The 22485-nt window shown below is 40.8% G+C and overlaps 3 protein-coding genes and 1 long non-coding RNA gene across 9 annotated transcripts; 1 reads left to right on the top strand and 3 right to left on the bottom strand.

The window, feature by feature from the left end:
- Window positions 1-11289: 11289 nt before the first annotated feature.
- On the bottom strand, window positions 11290-13759 carry LOC130726993 (G-type lectin S-receptor-like serine/threonine-protein kinase At5g24080). Of its 4 annotated transcripts, none has more exons than XM_057578314.1 (3): window positions 13626-13759; window positions 12746-12778; window positions 11290-12636 (listed from the first exon to the last, which is right to left on the bottom strand). In XM_057578314.1, exon 3 carries the CDS (start codon window positions 12626-12628, stop codon window positions 11450-11452), a length of 1179 nt encoding a protein of 392 aa, XP_057434297.1. In that variant the 5' UTR covers window positions 12629-12636; window positions 12746-12778; window positions 13626-13759; the 3' UTR covers window positions 11290-11449. The 4 variants fall into 4 exon arrangements, with proteins under 4 accessions (XP_057434297.1, XP_057434298.1, XP_057434295.1 ...); XM_057578315.1 differs by having other exon boundaries at window positions 11290-12591; XM_057578312.1 differs by lacking the exon at window positions 13626-13759 and having other exon boundaries at window positions 12746-13011.
- A 147-nt stretch (window positions 13760-13906) lies between these two features.
- On the top strand, window positions 13907-22461 carry LOC130726255 (uncharacterized). Of its 2 annotated transcripts, none has more exons than XR_009014769.1 (3): window positions 13907-14389; window positions 14473-14524; window positions 21918-22461. It is a non-coding gene; the product is annotated as an uncharacterized LOC130726255 (long non-coding RNA). The 2 variants fall into 2 exon arrangements; XR_009014770.1 differs by lacking the exon at window positions 21918-22461 and adding an exon at window positions 15343-15481.
- LOC130726252 (rust resistance kinase Lr10-like) lies at window positions 14525-17009 on the bottom strand. 2 transcript variants are annotated; one of them, XM_057577497.1, is made up of 2 exons: window positions 16570-17009; window positions 14525-16491 (listed from the first exon to the last, which is right to left on the bottom strand). In XM_057577497.1, exons 1-2 carry the CDS (start codon window positions 16814-16816, stop codon window positions 15317-15319), a joined length of 1422 nt encoding a protein of 473 aa, XP_057433480.1. In that variant the 5' UTR covers window positions 16817-17009; the 3' UTR covers window positions 14525-15316. The 2 variants fall into 2 exon arrangements, with proteins under 2 accessions (XP_057433480.1, XP_057433482.1); XM_057577499.1 differs by having other exon boundaries at window positions 14531-16474.
- On the bottom strand, window positions 18745-20532 carry LOC130726253 (G-type lectin S-receptor-like serine/threonine-protein kinase At1g34300). Its single transcript, XM_057577500.1, has 2 exons — window positions 20185-20532; window positions 18745-20108 (listed from the first exon to the last, which is right to left on the bottom strand). The coding sequence occupies exons 1-2, from the start codon at window positions 20363-20365 to the stop codon at window positions 18898-18900; spliced, it is 1392 nt and encodes a 463-aa protein (XP_057433483.1). The 5' UTR covers window positions 20366-20532; the 3' UTR covers window positions 18745-18897.
- Window positions 22462-22485: the final 24 nt, after the last annotated feature.

Here is a 22485-nt window from a genome sequence, read left to right as displayed (position 1 = left end):
GAAAAGCATGCCACACGATGAAGTGCAGGGTGGTGAGGGTCCAATCATTCAGCCTGACCAAGTGATTGGCGTAATGCCCCCCCAAGGCTGATGTTCTGGCCTCCGTTCATTCCGAATCTTCTCCTCGACAGCTTCAAACTTCCCTCAACAGCCTCGACTTTCTCCTCAGCGACTTCAACAAGATGCTAGAGCCGCTTTGATCTCACCTCATGCTAAGGGGGGTTCATCTTCTTCTAAGACGGCTGCTTCTTCCCATACTTCTAGTGAAAGGCTCAGTGCTCTTTTGGTCGAGGATCCTCTTTCCATCTTCCAGAGCTTCTTTGATGGTACTTTGGATCTCGAGTCTCCACCGCGCCAAGCTGAAATTGCTGAGACTGCTCAGTCTGGTGGAGTGCCCGATGATAGCCGGATTGAAGCGGCTCTTGTTAAGTTAAAAGGGCTGGTTTTCGATACTGGCTTCATTGGCAGTGTCCGAGTCAATCCTCAATTAGGTCAAGAAGTGAAAGAACTGCTTGCCTTCCTCTTAAGCCAACAACTTGATCAAATTCAGGCAGATGCTCTCGTCGAATTGCAAACTCTCGTGGTCGATATTGTGGCCACGCTTGACAAAGCCATTGCAGTGGAGCAATCTATTGAAACTAAAAAGGCACAAGTGGTTTCCAATACCAATGGCCTATTGCCCGCAAAAGAAGAGGCTCTCAAGCTGACTGCTAAGAGGACTCTCATTGCAGCTGAGTTGTCGAGTGTTGATGCTCGACTGGATGAGCTTCACAGGGAGGTGGCCAGACTCGAGAAGCAAAAGGCTATGTTAATTGATGAAGGCCCAGCTGTGAATTCTCGACTGAATGCGCTGGCTGCTGAGTGCACGGGCGTGATGCTCTCGACATCTCAACTGTCTAAAGAAGTAGCAGCAGAACAGCGTATGAAGCAAAGCTTGGATTGTAGGATTGCTGCTGCTGGGGTTCAGCTTGAAGCCTTCAAGTCGAGAATTTAGGCTTCATAATTGTTGCTTTATTGTAATGGCCATAGATCTATTATGGCCTTTGTTGCCAACTTTATCATTCCTGTCCTGTAACTCTATTCGATTTCTAACTAATGAATGACTTTGCATTGGCAATGCTCGACATGCTTTATTTCTCGATTTGCATTTTATCGTTGAATCAGCCTTCGCTACATTACTCCTTGCATTGAATTGCTAAGCCTCACCATTTGACTTGGTGCTTAATCTAACCTTTCAGCTTCCAAGTTTCTTGGAAAACCACGATAATTTATAACGCTTTTATCACGTTTCTGTTCAACGACTCAAGAACTTCCTTCACTTGTGGTAGTGGTTGACGTGGCTTGTCGTGTTTGGCTGACGCTTTGGTAACTGCATGCTTGCATTAATACGTCTGTTTGTTACCTCCCTACTATAAATGAAGCAGTTTTCTACTCGTCTCTCAACAGCACCTCTTTTCTTTCCATTCTTCCCTTCTTTCTGCGATCCAAGAACCTTTCATTCTTCACCATGGATAGCAGACTAATTCTTCGTCGTATCAAGGACTTGGCTTTCCAAGAGAACCTTTTCCAGAACCTGTATGACTCCTCTGCTGGCCTTGATGAGCTTTTAGGACTCATTGATCAACTACTTCATAGGCCAATCGTTGCGCGCGTTAGAATTCCTCTTCAGGAGTTCCAAGGGCTTCTCTTGGAGGCCAAGCCTCTGTTTGAAGAGTTCCGGGAACTTTCAGTAATGGTGTTCTTTCAAGAACACCAAATAGATGAGTGGAGGGATAAATTCGATTTTCTCCAGGCCTCTTTGGATCAGCAAGATCCTGAAGGTCTTGTTCAGTCAGTTGTGGCGATTCTTGCAGCCTCCCTTGAAGACCTGGTTGCTCGTCAAAAGAAGGCTCGACTTGAAGGCCAGATGGTGGCGCTGGTGGGTCGATTAGCACCTATGCAAGCTAAATATGACGGATACAGAGCCATTTTTCCTTTTTAGGTTTCTAGTTTTACTTGTATTTTGCCATACTTGTAATGTTTTTCGATTAATGAATATAATTTGGCAATTTTATCGTTCATGTTTCATTCGATTTTACATTCGTGCAACATTGGCTTATATGCTTTTAAATACTTGCCATTTATCGTAACACACTGACTCTGATTGCCCAATTCCTTGATCACGTAAGCGTTATTGGGTAACGTTTTCTCGACTGTAAATGGCCCTTCCCAACTGGGGGTCCATTTTCCATAAACTCTATCCTTTTTATCCATTGGGAGAATAACTTTCCACACATAATCCCCTGTAATAAAAGATCGATCTCTAACCTTTTTGTTGTATGCTTTAGCTATGCGATCCTTTTGCCTTGTTAAGACGTCTAGTGCCAAGAGCCTTTCTTCGTCGAGGTTGACCATTTCATCTAGCATCATATTCCAGTAAACGTCGCTTGGGATTTCTTCTTGCCTTTGAATTCGACATGATTGCAAGTATACCTCTGCGAGCAATACGGCTTCTTGGCCATAGGCCAGTCGAAAAGGCGTCGTTCCTGTCGCTTCCCTTGGTGAATTCCGGTAAGCCCATAGGACTTGGCTTAAAGATTCATGCCAGCTTTTTGGTTTTCGACCTACATGCTTCTTGATCAAGCTTATTAGGACTTTGTTGGCTGCTTCTACTTGGCCATTAGCCTGAGCGTAGTAAGGGGTCGAGGTCAAAAGCTTGATGCCCCAAGATTCTGCGAAGGCTGCCACTTTGCGTCCCACAAACACCGTGCCTTGGTCGGTTGTAATGGACTCTGGCAATCCAAATCGATATACAATGTGGTTTTGTATGAACTCGATCACCGTTTCCTGTGTTACGTTTTGTAGTGGGATGACTTCGACCCATTTAGTGAAATAGTCGACTGCCACAATGATATACTTGTGCTGCTTTGATGAAGCTGGGTGAATTTCGCCAATTAAGTCTATTGCCCATCCCCTAAAAGGCCATGGCTTGATAATAGAGTGTAATTCACTAGCTGGCACATGCTGGATTCCTGAGTGTTTTTGGCAATCTTGACAACCTTTTGCGTACTCGATGCAATTTTTCATGATAGTTGGCCAATACAAACCTTGTCTAAATAGAATCCATTTCATTTTGGCCCCTGCTTGGTGAGCACCACACAGGCCATCGTGAGCAGCTGATACTGCTATAAATGCGTCGTCTTCGCTTAAGCATTTCAACAGTGTGCCATCGACGTTCTTTTTAAGCAACTCGTTGCCTAAAATGGTGTAACTTAGGGCTCTATACTTGACTTTTCTATCAGTTGACCCCACTGGGTTCTGCAGGTATTCGACAATTGGCTTTCTCCAATCGTCAGGAGTTAGATTATCAATGACCATAATGTCGAGATCTGAAGGACTCAGCTTCTCTTTGATCTTGATTAACTCTGTTAACTTTAGTCTATCTATCATATACCCAGAAGCAATCTGCGCCAACTCATTGGCTTCTTGGTTCTCTATTCTAGGAACATGTCCTATTCCAGCTTCGTCGAATTTAGCCAACAAATTGCTAGCTTTCACGTAATATTTGGCTAGATGCTCACTAACGCACTTGTATTCTTTGGTAAGCTGCTTTACTACCAACTCAGAATCCCCTTTCACGACAACATTCTTTGCCCCGAGAGCTAGCAAGATCTCGAGGCCTGATATCAGTGCCTCATACTCGACCTCATTGTTCGAGCAATTACTCTTGATCCTAAATTTGAATTTAGTGGGAATGCCCTGCGGGGACATGATAAACATCCCGATTCCAGTTCCATTCTTATGGCTGGAACCGTCGAAATATAACTTCCAAGGCTGTATACCCACATAGGTTATGATCTCTCTAGGCATGGTGTGATCTGCCAAGAAATCAGCAACCGCCTGCCCTTTAATCGCTTTTAATGGGGTGTAAGTTAATGAATATTCGGTTAGGGCCAAAGCCCATTTACCAATTCGACTATGCAAGATTGGTTTGGATAACATGTGCTTTATTATATCATAATGAGAAAAAACCATTACATCGATTGGCTTTATATAATATTTCAACTTTACACAAGAGAAGTACAGGCATAGACACAATTTCTCGATCATAGTGTATCGAGTTTCTGCGCTATTTAACACCCTACTTAAATAAAATATGGCTCTTTCGTTGCCATCTTCATCTTCTTGAGCCAGCATGCTCCCGATGGTTTCATCTGTGGCAGAAATATACAGCTTCATTGGCCTCCCCTTGATGGGTGGTACCATTACAGGTGGATTGGACAAGTACTTCTTGAGTTCATCGAATGCCTTTTGGTGCTCTGCCTCCCAGCGGAACACATCTTCCTTTTTTAGTCGAAGAAGCGGAGAAAATGACTTGGTCTTCTCACTGAGGTTGGTAATGAATCTCCTTAGGAAGTTAATCTTCCCCAATAACGATTGTAGTTGCTTCTTGCTGGTTGGTGGACTTGTGTCGAGAATGGCTTTAGCTTTATTTTTGTTGATTTCGATGCCCTTTTTGTGCACCACAAAACCCAAAAAATCACCTGCAATAACACCAAAGGCACATTTAAGGGGATTCATCTTCAAGCCATATTTTCTCATCCTCTCAAAGGATTTCCTTAGATGTAACAAATGGTCATCCCTTGATGGGGATTTCACCACAATGTCATCAATATAAACCTGCATGAAGGTTTCTATAAAATCATGAAAAATGGTATTCATTACCCTTTGGTAGGTCGCGCCAGCGTTTTTCAACCCAAATGGCATGACCACCCACTCGTACGTCCCCAAGGCACCGGGACATCGAAAAGCTGTTTTCGACACGTCCTCTTCTGCTATGAAGATTTGGTTGTAGCCTGAGTAACCATCCAACAAGCTTAAGTATTCATGACCAGCAGCTGAATCCACCATCATCTCAGCAATAGGCATGTGATACTCGTCTTTTGGAGTGGCAGCGTTAAGATCTCGGAAATCTATGCAAACTCTCATCTTTCCATTCTTCTTGATCACTGGAACCACGTTGGCTAACCAGTCCACATACCGAGCTGTTCTGATAAATTTACACCTGAGGAGTCTTTCGATTTCTTCTTTGATTTTCACCAACACATCTGGATGGAACCTCCTGGGCAGTTGCTTGACTGGTTTCTTGTTTTCTTTGATGGGTAACTTCAATTCCACCACTTCTCGACTGAGGCCAGGCATTTCATCGTAATCCCAAGCGAAACAGTCTTTGAATTCCTTGAGTAATTTCACCATCCTGTCTTTTAGCTCCGGGTCAATGAGAGCACTAATATACGTTGGCCTCTTTTCTAAGCCATCACCCAGGTCTACTTCTTCTAAAGGGTCTTGCGCTTCCATTTTCTTGGAAAATTCGACCACTGGCTTCTCGAAGCCTAATGGGCCGTCATCATAGATGCAATCTAGCCTCAGATTGCAAAGGTCCTCGAATCCACATTCCTCAGCACTCTGCCCGTTTATTTCTATGCACGTGTCATCCTTATTTATTGTTGCCTCCTCCTGAGGTGTCAATTCGACAGGCAGGATTGAGACATTAGCTTCGTCTATAGCCATTTCTTTGGCCATCCTCTCGGCCTCCAGGGCCGTTCTTATTTTGTTTTCGGCTGCGTAAGCCGAAATTCGAGCCATGCTCGAATTAATCATCTTTATCATTGGCTTGCCACCCATCAGTGGCATCTTTCTCTTCATCACTGTGCCATCCGCTCATGGCATCAGGTTTACATGCTTCATTGAGGTTTAGGCCCCGGATGGGATCCAACGTCACTGAATACTCTGAGTAGGGGTTGAAGTATTGGCTAGCCACTGTGTCTAAAGGAGCAATTGTGGCTAAACTCTTCTCAAAATTCTTCTTACCAACGTAGCTTGTTTCTGCTAAATAGTAGCTTTGATCTGCTTGTACATTTTCGACAACTCCATCAGCTTTCCAAATGGATATACGTTGGTGTAAGGTCGAAGGCACTGCCCCCACGCCATGAATCCATTCTCTTCCCAGCAGCAAATTGTAATTGGCCTTTGAAGGGACCACAATGAACAATGTGGAACGGGCTACTGTTCCTATGGTTATGTTCAACATGATTGCCCCTAGGGAAGAACCTGTCTTTCCTTCATAATCGGAAAGCACCATGTCATGTGAGATTAGATCCGCTTCAGTTTTACCTAACTTCTTGAGCATAAATCCGGGCATGAGGTTAATTGCAGCTCCCCCGTCAACAAGGACTTTGTTAACACCCTTCTCCTCGACTCTGGCCCAAACAAATAGCGGTTTCAAATGGCTTTTCATTTGCTCGGTTGGCCTTTGGAAGATAGCTCTTTCATCTTCAACGGATCCTCTCTGCATCACATAATAACACAAAGGATTGTCATCTGGTTCGTCGTCGACATAGTAGTCTTCTTCACTTTCAGTGACCTCTGAGATTCTATCGAATTCTGCAGGTAGGATGGACACGATGCAGATGATGTTGAGCTCTTCTCCCTCACTGTCGTCGAAATCGTCGAGCATGTCTTCATCCTCATCCTCGACGACATTCTTCCCTTTTTCCTTAGCTGGATTTGGTGGTATGGTTGTTCCCTGTTTGATGGCGTGATCCAGCTGGTTGATAATCGACGCCACACTAGGTTCATTGCGAGAGTTATCTTCTGGCTTTATGTCCCATAGTGAACGGAACTTGCCACCTCTTTCCCTCTCAGCTTTCCTTTTCCTCAAAAAACGCCTGAACTGAGTCCTGGTCATCTGTTCAGGGGCATAGTAGTTCTCAGAGCCATAGGAGTAGCTTCGTGACACACGGGAATTGTTGATGTAAGAGGATCCCTGGCCTAAGTCGATTTTCTGCCACTTAGGGTATGGTTTTGGCCTTGGAGGCGTTGGCCTGAACCATTGGTTTCTTGGCAATCCAGCATTGGGGAGGTAAGTTTTGTCTTTACTGCTTGTTTTTTGGCCTTTATGGCCATCGAGTTCTTGGTCTCTTTCGACCCACTCCTCGTGAGGGTACTTCAGTCTCCTGGATACAGGAGCCTTTCTCTGATAATGCCTTTTCATTTCTGAATCTTGATAGGCCTTGGCTGCGGATTTGTCGAAAACAGCGCTGCATCGAGGGCACAGCATAACCTTTCTCTCACCGTCTTTGCTGCGGGATAGAAACTCGACAAGGGTTTCTCCAGCCTTGGGGTAAACCTCTTCCAAGTTCACTTCTTTCACGACGTCTGGTTCTTCGACAGCCGTGTTTTCCTCCTTTGCCTCCTCGAGTGTCAGGCCCAGATTCAGCTTCTCGGAAATGTCAACCATGCCAATGTAGAAAGGTTCCACGTAGTTGGCTTCAGCTACCTGCAGTGGGTCGGAGTCAATCTTCATTTGACTTTTGGCTTTTTCGTCATACTTGAGCCTTCCTGAGTCCAATGCCCCCTGCACGAGGTCCCTGAAACGAACACATTGTGAGGTCCAATGGCCAAAAAAGTTATGATATTTGCAATATTTCTTCCCTTTCCTTTGTTCAGGAGAGGGAAGTTTTTGGTCTTTGGGGACCACAAGCAAACCATCAGACACAAGTATATCATAGATTGCATCACATTTGGCCACATCAAAAGTATAAGTTTTTACAGCAGGAATCGTGTTCTTGGGGTTTTCCTCCCCAAGTTTGTTTTCACGTGGTTTCAATGCTTTACACACATAAGGATCCCCTGGCTGAAGTTCAGCCAGATTGACGTCATTCAAATCGACGTCCGCAGGGACTTCTCGATAGACACATGGACTCTGACCTACTGGATCCGCATCTATGTACGCTACCTTCTCCTTCTTTGGCCACTTAGTAGTCTTGGCCCTTTCCTCTGACTTTTCGGCCTTTAACAATTCGATGTGCCTCACTCTATCTGCGAGCAAAGACATATCTCGAATATACTGAGTGTCGATCTTCTTTCTAATAGAATACTCTAGACCACCAGCAGCTAAGACAACTAGCTCGTGTTCAGGAACATGGGTGAAGCATCGAGATTTAAGCATCCTAAACCTGTTTAGGTAATCATCAATAGACTCTGCTGGCTTTCTTTTGACACTAGCCAGGTCCTTCAAACTTACTTTGCACTCTCCCCTAAAGAACTGTTCATGGAAAATTCTTTCCAACTGGGCCCATGTATGGACTGACCTAGGAGCGAGGGTGGTGAACCAGGTAAAGGCATTTTTGGTTAAAGAACTCGGGAAGTACTTCATTTTTAAATTTTCATTGATGGCTAAGTCTCCTGCTTCGATTTGGTACCTGGCTATGTGTTCTACCGTGGACTCTCCTGAATCCCCTGAAAACTTAGTGAATTTGGGGACCTTCCAGCCTCGAGGAAGTTCTGATTCGAGAACCTCCTCTGTAAAGGCCGACACAAAATGGGGTCTATTCGCGAAACCCACGTTGAAACCATGTTGGTTCAACAATTGCTCCACCACGGCAGCAACATTTTGTTGCCCCCCAGCGTTCTGGTGTCGAATTCTTTCTAGCACACCATCAGCGTGTTCTTCCCTGTTTACCATATACACATTTTGCAATGGTGGCTGCACTGCCTCGTACAAAGGGTTTGCCCTCATCTCTTGGTGTTGCGGCGCTTGATAGCGCACCGGGGCAGGGACATGGTTAGGCAACGGGATTTGGTTAATCCCTGGTGCCGGTTGGACTTCGACTGGTGCCCCCAGGGCTGTCGCCAAACGATCCATCTGTCGCGCCAAATGCTGATTATTGGCATTATTATTTTGGAGCACAGGGTTGATTAGCTCACCTATCTGTCGAGATAGCATGTTAACCATTTCATGGTTACTATCATCTACTTGCTGCCTAATGGCTTGAAGTGAACCAGTGTTCATACCTGTAGATAAATAAATTTGTGAACTAGATCCAGGAATAGAAGGGCTAACTCGACTCCCCAAATTTAGCATTGTTCCATTTGCCCCAAAAGGGGGTATACCGAATGGAGGAACATTTTCAGGGAACGTCGAATACGTGCCTTGTATGCCTTGCATCATAGACGTAGGCATACCATAAGGCATGTTTTCCCTCGTAACTGTTGGAACAATTTGTGTCTGTACTGATGTAGATACAGGCATTTCTGCAACTGCAGAAATTGCTACATTCTGGGTTGACATATTGGTGCCATGCCCCATTCCAGTAGACACTTCTTCATTATTATTACCACTACTTCCCCCGGGACTACCCTGATTGCCCACGTTAGACCCTTGAGGGGAAGTTCTTCCTCGGTTGCTTGCCATACTCAAAGTCTTACCACTTCTCAGGTGCATATAAATCACAATCCAGGCAAGTAGCAAATACCAAATAGCATGCAGCAAACAAAACACACAAAACGCTTCTGTAAAACTTAGTTTTCACAAAAACGGTCCCACCAGGTGTGCCAATTTGTTTACACAGATTTTTGGTAAACAAATATCCTCTTAGTTCGACTAAAGGAAGTTTAGATTTCAGGGTCCCTTTGAGAAAACGTTTTGCCAAAGTGTAGTGTGTGGACGGATGTGTTTTCGACAATAATACACAATTTCAAACGAAACTGGATTTTATTGAATATGAGTCGATTACAAAATAGTCAAGCAAACCAAAATAACATGAAAGCAAATTTCGACAAAACAAGCTACACATAAAAAACTGGAAATTAACGAACTGAAATGCAAGGAAATTAAAGCGTTGGTTCTGCAACATACTCCTCCATCATCACGTGCTGCTCTCGAAGTCTCATTGATGCGGACGTTTAGAGCTTTTAGTGAATTTTCAGAGTTTTTCAGTTGGGAACCCTCTTTCTGAATTGGATTCTCCTATTTATAGAGTTTCGTGTTCTGCGTGTTAGTGGGTCTGGTTTCTCCCACGATCTGATGCTTGCTCCGGAAGTTCTGCGCATGGTGGTGGAGATCGTGTGCTTCAACTGCTCCAACCGTTTCCTGGCCATGTTTTCGACCATCGTGGGGGGAATTTGACTTGGTCAGTGTGGCACGTGTTACATGTGCCTGTGTTTAGCAGTAATTGTTGTTGTCGAGTTTTGCCGCCCCATTAACTTGGTGCAACTTCCTCTTCCTTTCTTTAGTCAGAATTCGACGTCCTCGAGAGTTTTGGGCTGAATGCGTTTTTCTTTCTTGGGCCAAAATATTGGGCCAACAGAATGTTAAAGGTGGCTCTTTGGTGTGTTCATAACATTTCACCACGCTTCGCAGCCGCAGCACCCACACGGGCTGGCTGGGCACTAGGCCCTTTGACAGAGTTAGCTTGATAAATTCTAGGTACCACTCACATATAGGCTACTGTTTCTTAAATATACCGAACACCAATTGTAAATTGATGAGCTATTTGTAGGTACTTACGATACATCAAGAGTAAACAGCATTTTCCATTATATTCAACTGACAAGGAACTTCGTGACTATATAAAACAGATATGAATCATATGATAATGACTATTAAAGAAAGAGAGAATTTCTTCTGATTTTTTAAGCCTTTTTTCATACCACTATCCCCTGGAATAGTTTATCTTCATCTATTGTGTTTCCCAGCTACCCAATGGGTTGCCATCTTTGGTAAATCCAACAATAAATTATAGAAAATCAACACAAGCAGTAGCTACTTGGAACAAAACAAAAAACTAGCTTGCTCATACATGAAGAGCAAATTACATAGCAATAATAAATCTATTTATATAAATTTAAAGAAAACCACATTACAAATAAACTCTTTTATGGTGTTCACCACAAATTCCTTTCAAGAATTAAAAATTCCTATCACATGGCTGAAATTTTGTTTAGCGTTATTACTATATTAAATATCTAGGTTAAGCAGATGGCTTGGGTGAGTCCCTTTGAATGCAACTACGTTAAATACTTGATAGGCAGAGTTTTGCCGCCCATAGAGATCTTATCCGGGTCGAATAGGATTATCTTAGTGGAGAGGATACATGTGTTTTGAACCAAACAAAAAATTTAGGCCGGCTGTGGTTTTGCCCCCACCCATGGATGGAATTGCATCTAGTTAAATAGAAAAGCAAATGCACTAGATAAAGAGTTTAGATTCATTGACACTTAAGTTTCTCTTCCATCTTATTTTCACTTACATTATCTTCATAACTCTCTTGTTTTCATATCAAATCAATTATCAGATCTCTCATTTCTCTCTCTTTTCTATCTCTCACTTGGTGTGATTGAGATTTAAGGGTGAATGAATATTTATTCCTAGATAACTAGAGTCACTCATCCCCAATATGCTTGAGAGGACCGAGATTAACAGTGTATACCAACTCTTGCTTACTATAATTTATAAGAACCAAGATATATCAACTTTAGGTTTATAGTCTTCATATTGTGTTTAGAGCCAAAATAGCAGAAAATGGGTGGTTTATACGAACATCCACAGGTGCATATAAAATCAAACTAGTACAAGGGAAAATATTCTACAACTTATTGAACCCAAATGGAAACCTTCCAATTTCCTTCACCTACTAGAGGATAAATCAATCTCGCACTTCCTCATAACAGGAGTAGCACATAGGATGTTGGTGTCACTTACCAAAACAGAAGAGCTGGAAGAAACAGTTGTTGCATGAGTCTGTGACACTTGGAAAGCATTAGCAGACAAAGTCCCATCCATAAAGTGCTGAAATGGGTTCAAAGGCTTGGGAATTTCATCGGAACCTTCCAACATTTTCACCACAACACTCATTATAGGCCTTGCTTCTGGCCTATATTGAACACATGACAGAGCTACCTTAACGATTCTTTCTGCTATCTCCTTATTTTTCTCTTCTATCCCACACGCTATCATTAGCTCCCCAAGTTGTCCAGCATCAAATTTTTTCCAAGCCCAGATTGGAAACCACTCCTGGCTCTCAGACAGTTTAACATCAAGGTTTCTTCTCCTACCTATAATTTCAAATAACAGAATGCCAAAACTGTAAACATCACACTTGTGAGTAACAGGAAATGGCATCCAAAGTTCAGGAGCAGCATAACCAGGAGTACCTCTTCCTCCAGTCATGGTTATGTGAGTATTTTCCCTGTTACAAAGCTTGGCCAAACCAAAATCAGCAACTTTAGGATTGAAGTTCCTGTCCAAGAGAATGTTTCCTGGTTTTATATCATAGTGGATTATCCTCTGTTGGCACTCTTCATGCAAGTAAGCAATGCCCCTTGCTGTCCCAACAGCAATCTCATGGAGCTTATCATATCCTAAGGTCATGTTTTCCTGAAACAGAAACCTATCAAGAGAGCCATTCACCATGTACTCATAAACCAGTGCCACCAAGCTATTTTCGAAACAAAATCCATAGAGGCGAACTAGATTGATATGATGAGTTCTACCAATTGTGCTCACTTCCGCCATAAACTGCTGCTCAATTTTCTTGTCAGAACTCCCACGTAGAACCTTCACAGCCAAAGTGGTTTCATCTATAAGATTTCCTTTATATACTTCTCCAAACCCTCCTGACCCCAGAAAGTTTGAGTAGTTACCAGTTGCAGTCCTTAGCTGCTCACTGGTAAACCTGATTGGTTTCTCTCTTTCCATTTCGTTCAGAAATTTATCCATGGTGAGGGTCAGAATTTTTTGCTCTGAACTGCTGTCTTTCAGATTAGCTCCTTTAATGCAATACAAAATCAGAAGAATGAAAATCATCAACGATGCTGCAATATGTTTGAATGCAATTAGAATTATTGTGACAAAACCACCAATGAAAAATCAACATAGAACAAGAAGAAAACAGCAACATATGATAAGTTTAATTAATCCTACCTAGAATGATGAAAATTTTTACTCCATCAGCACCTGACAATGACATGGTAGATAAGAATTCAATATATAATAGTGATATAGGGGAACAAAGTGAAGGAAGAGGCAGAGTTGTGAAATTTATGAGCAAAATCTAAAGTACAAAGTAATCATTTCTACATGATCTGAAGCTCAATATAAGAGGAAATGCAATCACTCTATAGTTTACAGGTCATCTATGGTCTCAAGAGGGGGTGTTTCTGGTTCCATTCCTAACATCAATTTTTAAACATGAATATCGTGGCGTCTCGAATACACCGATAATATATGAAGAATTTTTTTATCCTTATAAGTAAATTTTTTATTTTAGTCTTTCTCATTTTGTCCCTTATTTTTTAAAAAATCAGCTATTTTGCTACTTGAAGTAAACAAACATGTTAAACAATGACATGGTGAACTAAAATCCACCTCCTACAGGACAAGTGAACACACCCTATGTCCTTATCTGCTATCTCATTCTTGATTAGCATGTTTGAACTTTGAACTAACTTCTATTTCTTCATAATTAATCTATACTCCGAAGTTACTCGCATAAGCTTATTTCTAGAATTGATTTTGAATTTAGAATCAGATTTTCAAATACTCTCTTCCCTCTCACCTCACTCTGACCACTGTGCCATGACTCTTGCTACCATTGCTTGAATTTTCAGGTAAAGTAAAATTATTCTAGTTTGAAGTGCATTTCTTAATGCCAAAGCATTTATGTATCAACTACATAACAAAAAAATACTTGTATTTTCATATACATCAATGAAGTTGTCATTTCCAGAGAGGATTTCAACAGTTTATTCAAACAGATTGGATTGGCATGTTTAATAAACATGAATTCAAGTTTGATTATAACCTGTGTTGTGACTCTACGCCTCCACTCTTCCTCATCAAGCTTCCTCCTTCATCCACCTTTCAGCACCGTGGAGAAGACCTTGTCACCGCTGCAAAAGGGTGGTTCTCCCCCTCTTTCTTGGGAGATCCGCCATGCTCTCGGTTAATCAATTCAATTTGTGAAGATTTTAAGAATTTATGAATTTTAAGTAGAATAAAATTAATTAAGGTGACTTAGTTGTAACTATTAAAAAAATTGAGTGACTAAATTTGCTAAAAATATACTAAGGAGATAAAAAAAAATATGAGCTGTTAATATATGAAATAAAAGTGTAATTAAATCAAAAACATAAAATAGACATATAATAACTATAATACTTAAAAAAATTAGTTACTACTTAAGTCCAACGACCCCTCATGCCCTACGTTGAGCCACCGCTACATGACGGTGAACGACAATCAGCATCACTCTATAAATAGTTCATAACACTATTCATCGGTACGCACAATTTCCCCTAACGTTACCTTGCCAAGTTATACATGATAGAGGATAACTGAGAACATTGATGTGACGTCAGAGGACTGTCGACGTGATGATGGAGTATGGCAAAGCACCTTATGCAAGATGACGGACGAACCACTCAACCCTTCAACGGAGCTAAGTTTACAGCCGCAGCAGTTTGCTTACATTTCGCGGCGGTTTTAATAACTAAACACAAAAACTCTCTTTTACACCGGGAATTCTTCCGTGCACTCCCAAATCGCCGAAACCCTCCTCAACCACTGGTAACATGCAAACTCTGCAATACACCCTTCGTCTTCTCCCATGCTTGCTTGCTCTCTCACACTCTTACTCATTTCTTTGGCAGAGGAAGAGGCTAAGAAGCTGAAATTCGTTCAGGCACACAAGAGGTAATTAAGGTAACCTTACTATTTCCGAATCTCACATATGTGTGTGTTTTTGGAGTGTGTTTTTGCTCATGTTTTGTTTCATTGGATTCGAATGTGCTTCTATTGTTTTGGTAGTAACTATTGTCAATTGCATTTTATGTGTTGGTACAGCTGAACTAGATCACTGAATTTTCTATATTAATGTTAAAAGATCATAGTAGAATATTTTGATATTTTGTTGCATGTAGAAGAGGTGCTTTTTGTTGACCATGGTAGCTGTTTAAAGTAGTGAATATCTCTATTTTTTAGGACCCATTTTTGGAGTAGTTGAATTTGTTACTTACAACACTTGTGCTTGATTTTTCACTTCAACCTGATATTCTGCACATTTTGAATTTGTTATATACTAACAGTATAAAACTAAGGTCCCTCATCCCCAATATGCCTGTGAGTTACCAACTTGCTTTTGTCCCCGAGGGTTAGATCAAGTGGTCAGAGCTAGAGGACATAAAGGTTGGGTGGGATGAAGGGTGAAGGGTCCAGGGTTCGAACCCTGAGGAGAGACTAATTTACTAACATTACTGACAATTAACATTAACATATCAACGAAAAAAACAACTCTTGCTTTTTATAATTTATAAGAACCAAGAGATATCAACTTCAGGTTTATAGTCTGCATAATGTGGTTAGAGCCAAAACAGCAGCAAATGGGTGGTATATTCCAACATTCACAGGCATATAAAATCAAACTAGTACAAAGGGATAATATTTTACAACTTGTTGAACACAAATTGAAACCTTCCATCACCTGCTAGAGGCTAATTAAACCTCATACTTCTTCATAACAGGAGTAGCACAGAGGATGCTGGTGTCACTTACCAAAGACTCTGAAGACATAGTTGTTGTATAAGTCTGTGACACTTGGACTGAATGAGCAGCCAAAGTTCCATCCATAAAGGGCAGAAATGGGTTCAAAGGATTTGGAATTTCATCTGAACCTTCCAACATTTTGACCACAACGCTCATTATAGGCCTTGCTTCTGGCCTATATTGAACACACAACAGAGCTACCTTAACCATTCTTTCTGCTATCTCCTTATTTTTCTCCTCTATCCCACACACAATCATTAACTCCCCCACTTGTCCAGCATCAAATTTTTTCCAAGCCCACATTGGAAACCACTCCTGCCTTTCACAAAGGTTCACATCAATGTTTCTTCTCGTACCTATGATTTCAAATAACAACATGCCAAAACTATAAACATCACACTTGTGAGTTACAGAAAATGGCACCCAAAGCTCAGGTGCAGCATAACCAGGAGTACCCCTCCCACCAGTCATGGTTATGTGAGTATTTTCCTTGTTGCAAAGCTTGGCCAAACCAAAATCAGCAATTTTAGGATTGAAGTTCTTGTCCAAGAGAATGTTTGCTGGCTTTATGTCATAGTGGATTATCCTTTGCTGGCACTCTTCATGCAAGTAAGCAATTCCTCTTGCTGTCCCAACTGCAATCTCATGAAGCTTTTCATATCCTAAGATCGTATTTTCCTGAAACAGAAACCTGTCAAGAGAGCCATTTTCCATGTACTCATAAACCAGTGCTATCAAGTTTCTTTCAAAGCAAAATCCATATAGCCGAACAAGGTTGAAATGATGAACTCGACCAATTGTACCCACTTCTGCCATGAACTGCTCCTCAACATTCTTGTCTTCTGAACTCCCACGTAAAACCTTCACAGCTACCGTGATCCCATTGCTAAAAACACCCTTGTAAACTGCTCCAAAACCTCCTGAACCCAACAAGTTGGCGTATTTATCAGTTGCGCTCATCAGCTGTAGACCTGTAAACCTGATCGGCTTCTCCCTTTCCATGTCATTGAGAAATTTATCCATAGCGAGTGTAAGAAATTGTGAGTCAGGACTAACTGATCCACCATCACTCTGTCTTCTTTTCCGGCACACACAAACTATGACACATATCTGCACTGGCAGCAAAACTGCAAAAATGGTTAGTGCTCAATTAGACATCATGTGACACAGAATTAACAAAAATGACAAACAAAATGAAATCCTACCCACGGTGAGTACAACACTTAGAATGATGACGTTACTTATTGCGACTGTGCCTGAATGTCCATTAATAGTAGGTTCTATAGGGGAAGGGGGGGTAGGGGGAAAGGTAGAATTGACTCCAAGCGGGTTATATGATGTCATAGGGGAACAAACTGAAGGAAGGGGCAGAGCTGTGGAGCTTATGTGCAAAATCCAAAGTATAAAGTAATCATTTCTACATGACCTGAAGTTCCAAACAAAAGGGATCATTCTACATTTTATAGGTCATCACTGGTCTGACTCTAAAAATTACATTGAATTTCCAGGACACCCCAAAAAAAAAAAAAACAAGCATATGACACATGCTAAAAAACAGAGATGACAATGACTAACAAAGAAAGGAAGAATTCCTTCTGAGTTTTCAACATCCTTATCTCCTTGAATAGTTTATCTCTATTGTGTTTCCCAGCTACCCAATCGGTCATCCACTTTGATAACTCCAACAATAAATTGTAGAAAATAAAAACAAGTTGGAGCTAGTAGCTAGCATGAAAAACAACAAACCACCCTGATTCAAACCCCAAAATCAATCACTCCTCGCAAGAGATGAGAAAATAAGATAGGAAAATCAGGTACACTCGTAAGTTGTTGCCTAAAATGAAAGTATGCAACCTTGAAACTGTTGTTATAAATTATATATTTTATGTTACATTTTTTTGCAACATTGAATAAGTTTCCCCTTAAATGTATTTGGCAACAGTTGTGAACTGAACTGTTAGGATGGTAGTTAAATGAGCCTACCCTTGATAACTATAGACTTAACTCTTATTTCAAAAACCTTGCTTCTGATTTTCCTCTCTTATTTTTTAATTTCCCTCTCCCCCTCATTTCACTTTCTCAAACCCTCACTCTCCAATTCTCACTGTGAGCCACCTCTGAAAAGATTAGGGCTTATCGTACCAAAAATGAAGGATATTATTTAGAAACATAGGTTTGAGACTCTTAGAGGAGAGAAAGAAAGAGTTTCCAATGTAGTGAATTGGAGCTGCTACACCATTTGCCACTTTCACCTTCTGATCACCATTGTATGTTCTACCTGCAATCACATTTCTGTGCTCAGGAGTTATATGGCTTGTTTCCTCGGAGTCAGGGTACCAAGAAATGTCATTAAGAGTTTCAGGAGCTGCCAACATGGTGGTAACTTGTGTTAGTAGAAATGGAATCATCACAATCATAAAAAAACAATCTTGAAAACAGAACCAGTAGATTGGCTATGATGCATAGAGGAATTTTGCTCTTCTTGATGCTTGGGATTAAGTCTATGGAAGCAGCCAAGAGCATTGTGCCCAAATCTACCACAAATTTCTACTATACTTCTGCAACCTAGCACCTGCTGGTTGCAATAAGAGCTTGATGCTCCTGAGTGAGGAAGTTGCCTTCATCCAATTTGTTTGGAACTGGATTCAATAAGGTTTGAACCACGAAGTGTGGCTAAGAAGAAGTAGAAGAAGGGTTTCTTCAACCACGGTTCGATCGCAAGATCCGAAACCATGAAAGGAACCAGAATCGAGAGTAGAACTGGAAGAAGATGAGGAGTAACTGAATTGAGAGAGAATCAAAATTATCACATTTGATTTAGTTGTGTGAATCTACAGTTATTTATACAAGAGATAGGTCCGGTAAGCGGTTAAGCTGTTGTAACAGCTTAACAATTAGCTTAACTAACTTTACAATTCTGTTACATTGTATATATTTATATAAATTAAATTTGATTCATGATTATGACTATATATCGCATAAACAGTTCAAGAATTGTGACTAATATGTTTTTCTCTGGTGAAAGACTACTATGTTTGTCACATCTAAAATTTGAAAAATACTAGCAAAACTCATTTGACACTCTCTTTTCAACGCTCTTTTTTATTTTAGTGGTTGAAATTCATGTAGGGTTCACTAAATAATATGTGTCCACTTAATGTGGTGAGACCTACATGAACTTTAACCAATTAATTTTTTTTTTAGAATAAGAGCTTCAAAGTGAGTGTTAGTAGTCCTCCTCTCTTTTATAGGCCATCCATTATCGTTTGTTATGCTAAGTAAGATCCCTCATCCCCAAAAGGCTTGAGAGGAAGAGGACCCAGATTAACTGTCTTTACCAACTCTTGCTTATTATAATTTATAGGAACCATGAGATCCACTTTAGGTTTATAAACTTTATACTCTGCATAATGTGTTTAGAGCCAAAAGAGCAGCAAATAGGTGGTATATACGAACATTTACAGGCATATAAAATCAAACTAGTACCACGGAAAATATTTTACAACTTATTGAACCTAAATGGCAACCTTCCATCACTTGCTAGTAGCTAATTCAATCTCATACTTGCTCATAACAGGAGTAGCGCATAGGATGTTGGTGTCGCTTACCAAAACAGAAGACCCTGAAGAAATAGTTGTTGTATAAGTCTGTGACACTTGGACTGGATGAGCACCCAAACTCCCCCCATTCATCAAGTACTGAAATGGATTCAAAGGCTTTGGAATTTCATCTGAACCTTCTAACATTTTCACCACAACACTCATCATAGGCCTTACTTCTGGCCTATACTGAACACATGACAGAGCTACCTTAACCATTCTTTCTGCTATATCCTTATTTTGCTCCTCTATCCCACACACTATCATTAACTCCCCAAGTTCTCCAGCATCAAATTTTTTCCAAGCCCACATTGGAAACCACTCCTGGCTCTCAGAAAGTTTAGCATCATGGTTTCTTCTCCTACCTATAATTTCAAATAACAGCATGCCGAAGCTGTAAACATCACACTTGTGAGTTACAGAAAATGGCGCCCAAAGCTCAGGAGCAGCGTAACCTGGAGTCCCCCTTCCTCCGGTCATGGTGATGTGAGTATTGTCCCTGTTGCAAAGCTTGGCCAAACCAAAATCAGCAACTTTAGGATTGAAGTTCCTGTCCAAGAGAATGTTTCCTGGTTTTATGTCATAGTGGATTATCCTCTGCTGGCACTCTTCATGCAAGTAAGCAATGCCCCTTGCTGTCCCAACTGCAATCTCATGAAGCAAGTTAATCACACTTATTTTGCTCTTGTTTTCCTGAAACAGAAACCTGTCAAGAGAGCCATTCCCCATGTACTCATAAACCAGTGCTATCAAGTTTCTTTCAAAGCAAAATCCATAGAGGCGAACTAGGTTGAAATGATGAACTCTTCCAATTGTTCCCACTTCTGCCATGAATTGCTCCTCAATTCTCTTGTCTGCAGAGCTTCCACGGAGAACCTTCACCGCTACTATGGTCCCGTTGCTGAAAATCCCCTTGTAAACTGCTCCAAAACCTCCTGAACCCAACAAGTTGGAGTAGTTATCAGTTGCAATCCTTAGTTGCTGACCGCTGAACCTGATTGGCTTCTCCCTTTCCATGTCATTCAGAAATTTATCCATAGTGAGGGTCAGAAATTGTGAGTCTGGAATAACTGTTCCACCACCACCACTCTGATGTCTTTTCCTGCACACACAAATTAAAATAGCTACCTTTGCCGCCACCCCGACTGCAAAAAATGGTTAGAGCTCAATTAGAAATCTCGTGACACGGAACAAAAGATGAAAAACAAAGTGAAATCTTACCAATGATGAATACAACTGCTGCTGCAACAGCACCCGAGTTTGACGAGTCTGACATTAGACAAAGATAAGAAAGCAAATTTCTATAGTGAAACTGTGAAAGTGAGGAACAAAGTGAAGGAAGAGGCAAAGTAGTTAAACTTATATGCAAAATTTTCTTGTCATTGATAAAGAAAATAATCATAGCATATATATATCCAAAATTTCAATCCAAGAAACCGCGTAGACGTTGTATTCATCCCTGCTATAAAGAATTACTTGATTCCGCATGGATATACTTGATTGAATAAGATAGCTTGCTAAATTCCAAGACGGCCAAGAACAAATATATGAACAATTTCTCTAGCGGCAAATACTTAGTAACATAGAATGGTCAATCCCACGTAATAACGCCATATAACATTCTATTCAACTGATAAGGAGATAGATCACTATAATACTGAGGATGAGAGTGACAACAAAGTAAAGGATACTTTCTTTCTATCTTCTTTTTGGTTGATACTAGGATATCCACGGCCGACAACAGTGACTAATTCATTCTCATGGATGAGGATCGAATTTCTCGAAAATTAAATTTGTTGCATACTCATTTTTCTGCCCCTCGGACCGTGACAACTGTCATGTGTTTGTGTTTAACCCACAACAACGAGTGAAAAGGTATTAATATATTATGTGCTTCTAGAGAAAGGAACGTTAATCCTTGGAGAGCATGAGTTTCTCCATCATCTTTTAGGAAACAAAGTTTAATTATTAAACACTATAAAACATAAAGCATAGATTACAGTGGAAAAAGTTGACATCCAACTACTGTGTTCCCTAGGTACCCCCTTGGTTATTGACATCAACAATTCTGATTAAACGAGTTCCGGAGGTCTCTCATCTCCACTACACGGCACTCTTCATCTAGCTCTGACCAACACCACCATTTTTAACCATAGCAAGTGGGCTACTGTTCTGGATCCCTTCAATGCACCTTAATAGAGCAAACTGTTTTCCCTCTATGTGTAACTCAATCCACACTCATGACAAAAACATAATTGTGTTGTCCAACTTATAGTCTAAGGACTGAGACATAACTGTTCCATCCGACATATTGTCTCATGGCTGAGACACAATGAACTGAGTAAAGATTAGTCATGTATCAAGTATTTCTAGTATAGTCCATCAACTCTCCACACTTCCGACCAACAACATCATTAATCGAAATAAGTCACCCTTGCACTTGGAAAGAGTTGGTCGAGACACTCACACCTCAGCCGACGAAATGCCTAATGGCCAAGACACTTCTCAACTAACACATAACTTCATGGTCGGGACCCAACTCCCTTAAAAGATACCCCAGATCCATTCCCTTGGATATCCTAGAGACACCTCATTTCCACTTCAATTGCCCAAGCCAAAAGACATTTTGGGTGATAACGGAGATTCACACGCCTAGGGTACCTTGTTCTAGGATGGATTGGTTATTGGAAATGTCTTTGAAAAACTTGAGTTATATTATTCCTTTTGGATTTTCTAGATGGTAATTAATTACGTCTAGGAATTCCAACTGATAGATTCACATAGGCTAGGGATAATTAGGTGGATGGCTCTCGGCATCATAAGTGAATTGAACTATTACATAAGTGTTTGGGTTGAAAAAAATCAGAGGATATTGTAACTGCATTTCTGAATACTTTCTTCTTTGTTATCCCAGTAAACTTTCTTTTACCGTTTTTCTTATAATTAAAAATCAGATTCAAGTGACCTGAGTATTGTAGCAGCCAATGGTTTTGATAGTGATGATGCTAGTGCGAGTTGGCACCATTCCTAAAGCTCCTTCTTTTGGTGGTGAGTGCTAAGAAACATACATTTTGGTGGTGAAAAAAAAAAAGTGTTTTAGAAAGAGCGTCAAAGTGAGTGTCGTGGTCCTCCTCTTTTTTATAGTCCAACCAACATCATTTGTTATGCAAACTTTTTCTTTATGATTTAATTTATATGCACTAACGGTATATAGCTAAGGTCCCTCATCCCCAATATGCTTGAGAGGAAGAGGACCCAGATTAACTGTCTTTACCAACTCTTGCTTATTATAATTTATAAGAACCAAGGGATCAATTTTAGGTTTATAAACTTTATAGTCTGCATAATGTGTTTAGAGCCAAACAATCAGCAAATGAGTGGTATGTACGAGCATTCACATGCATATTAAATATAACTAGACTACTACCCGCGCGTTGCGCGGGTGAATCAAACCGAGTCAATAAGTAGTGATTTTATTGTTAAAATCTTTCTTATAATACTGATCATGTTCAGATATTTATG

The sequence above is a fragment of the Lotus japonicus genome, chromosome 6 (assembly GCF_012489685.1).
Source record: "Lotus japonicus ecotype B-129 chromosome 6, LjGifu_v1.2".
NCBI lineage: Eukaryota > Viridiplantae > Streptophyta > Magnoliopsida > Fabales > Fabaceae > Lotus > Lotus japonicus.
This window is presented reverse-complemented; position numbering and strand designations above follow the sequence as displayed.

Excerpts from the sequence above, each read along its gene's own strand:
- LOC130726993 (XM_057578312.1), bottom strand. The coding sequence starts at position 12,791 with ATGTCATTGTCAGGTGCTGATGGAGTAAAAATTTTCATCATTCTAG. Across the intron at positions 12,637-12,745 it reads AAAAATTTTCATCATTCTAG|CATCGTTGATGATTTTCATT; the intron begins GTAGGATTAATT and ends AACATATTGCAG.
- LOC130726252 (XM_057577497.1), bottom strand. The coding sequence starts at position 16,816 with ATGATCCCTTTTGTTTGGAACTTCAGGTCATGTAGAAATGATTACTTT. Across the intron at positions 16,492-16,569 it reads AAGTGTTGTACTCACCGTGG|TTTTGCTGCCAGTGCAGATA; the intron begins GTAGGATTTCAT and ends CCATTTTTGCAG.
- LOC130726253 (XM_057577500.1), bottom strand. The coding sequence starts at position 20,365 with ATGATTATTTTCTTTATCAATGACAAGAAAATTTTGCATATAAGTTTA. Across the intron at positions 20,109-20,184 it reads AGCAGTTGTATTCATCATTG|TCGGGGTGGCGGCAAAGGTA; the intron begins GTAAGATTTCAC and ends CATTTTTTGCAG.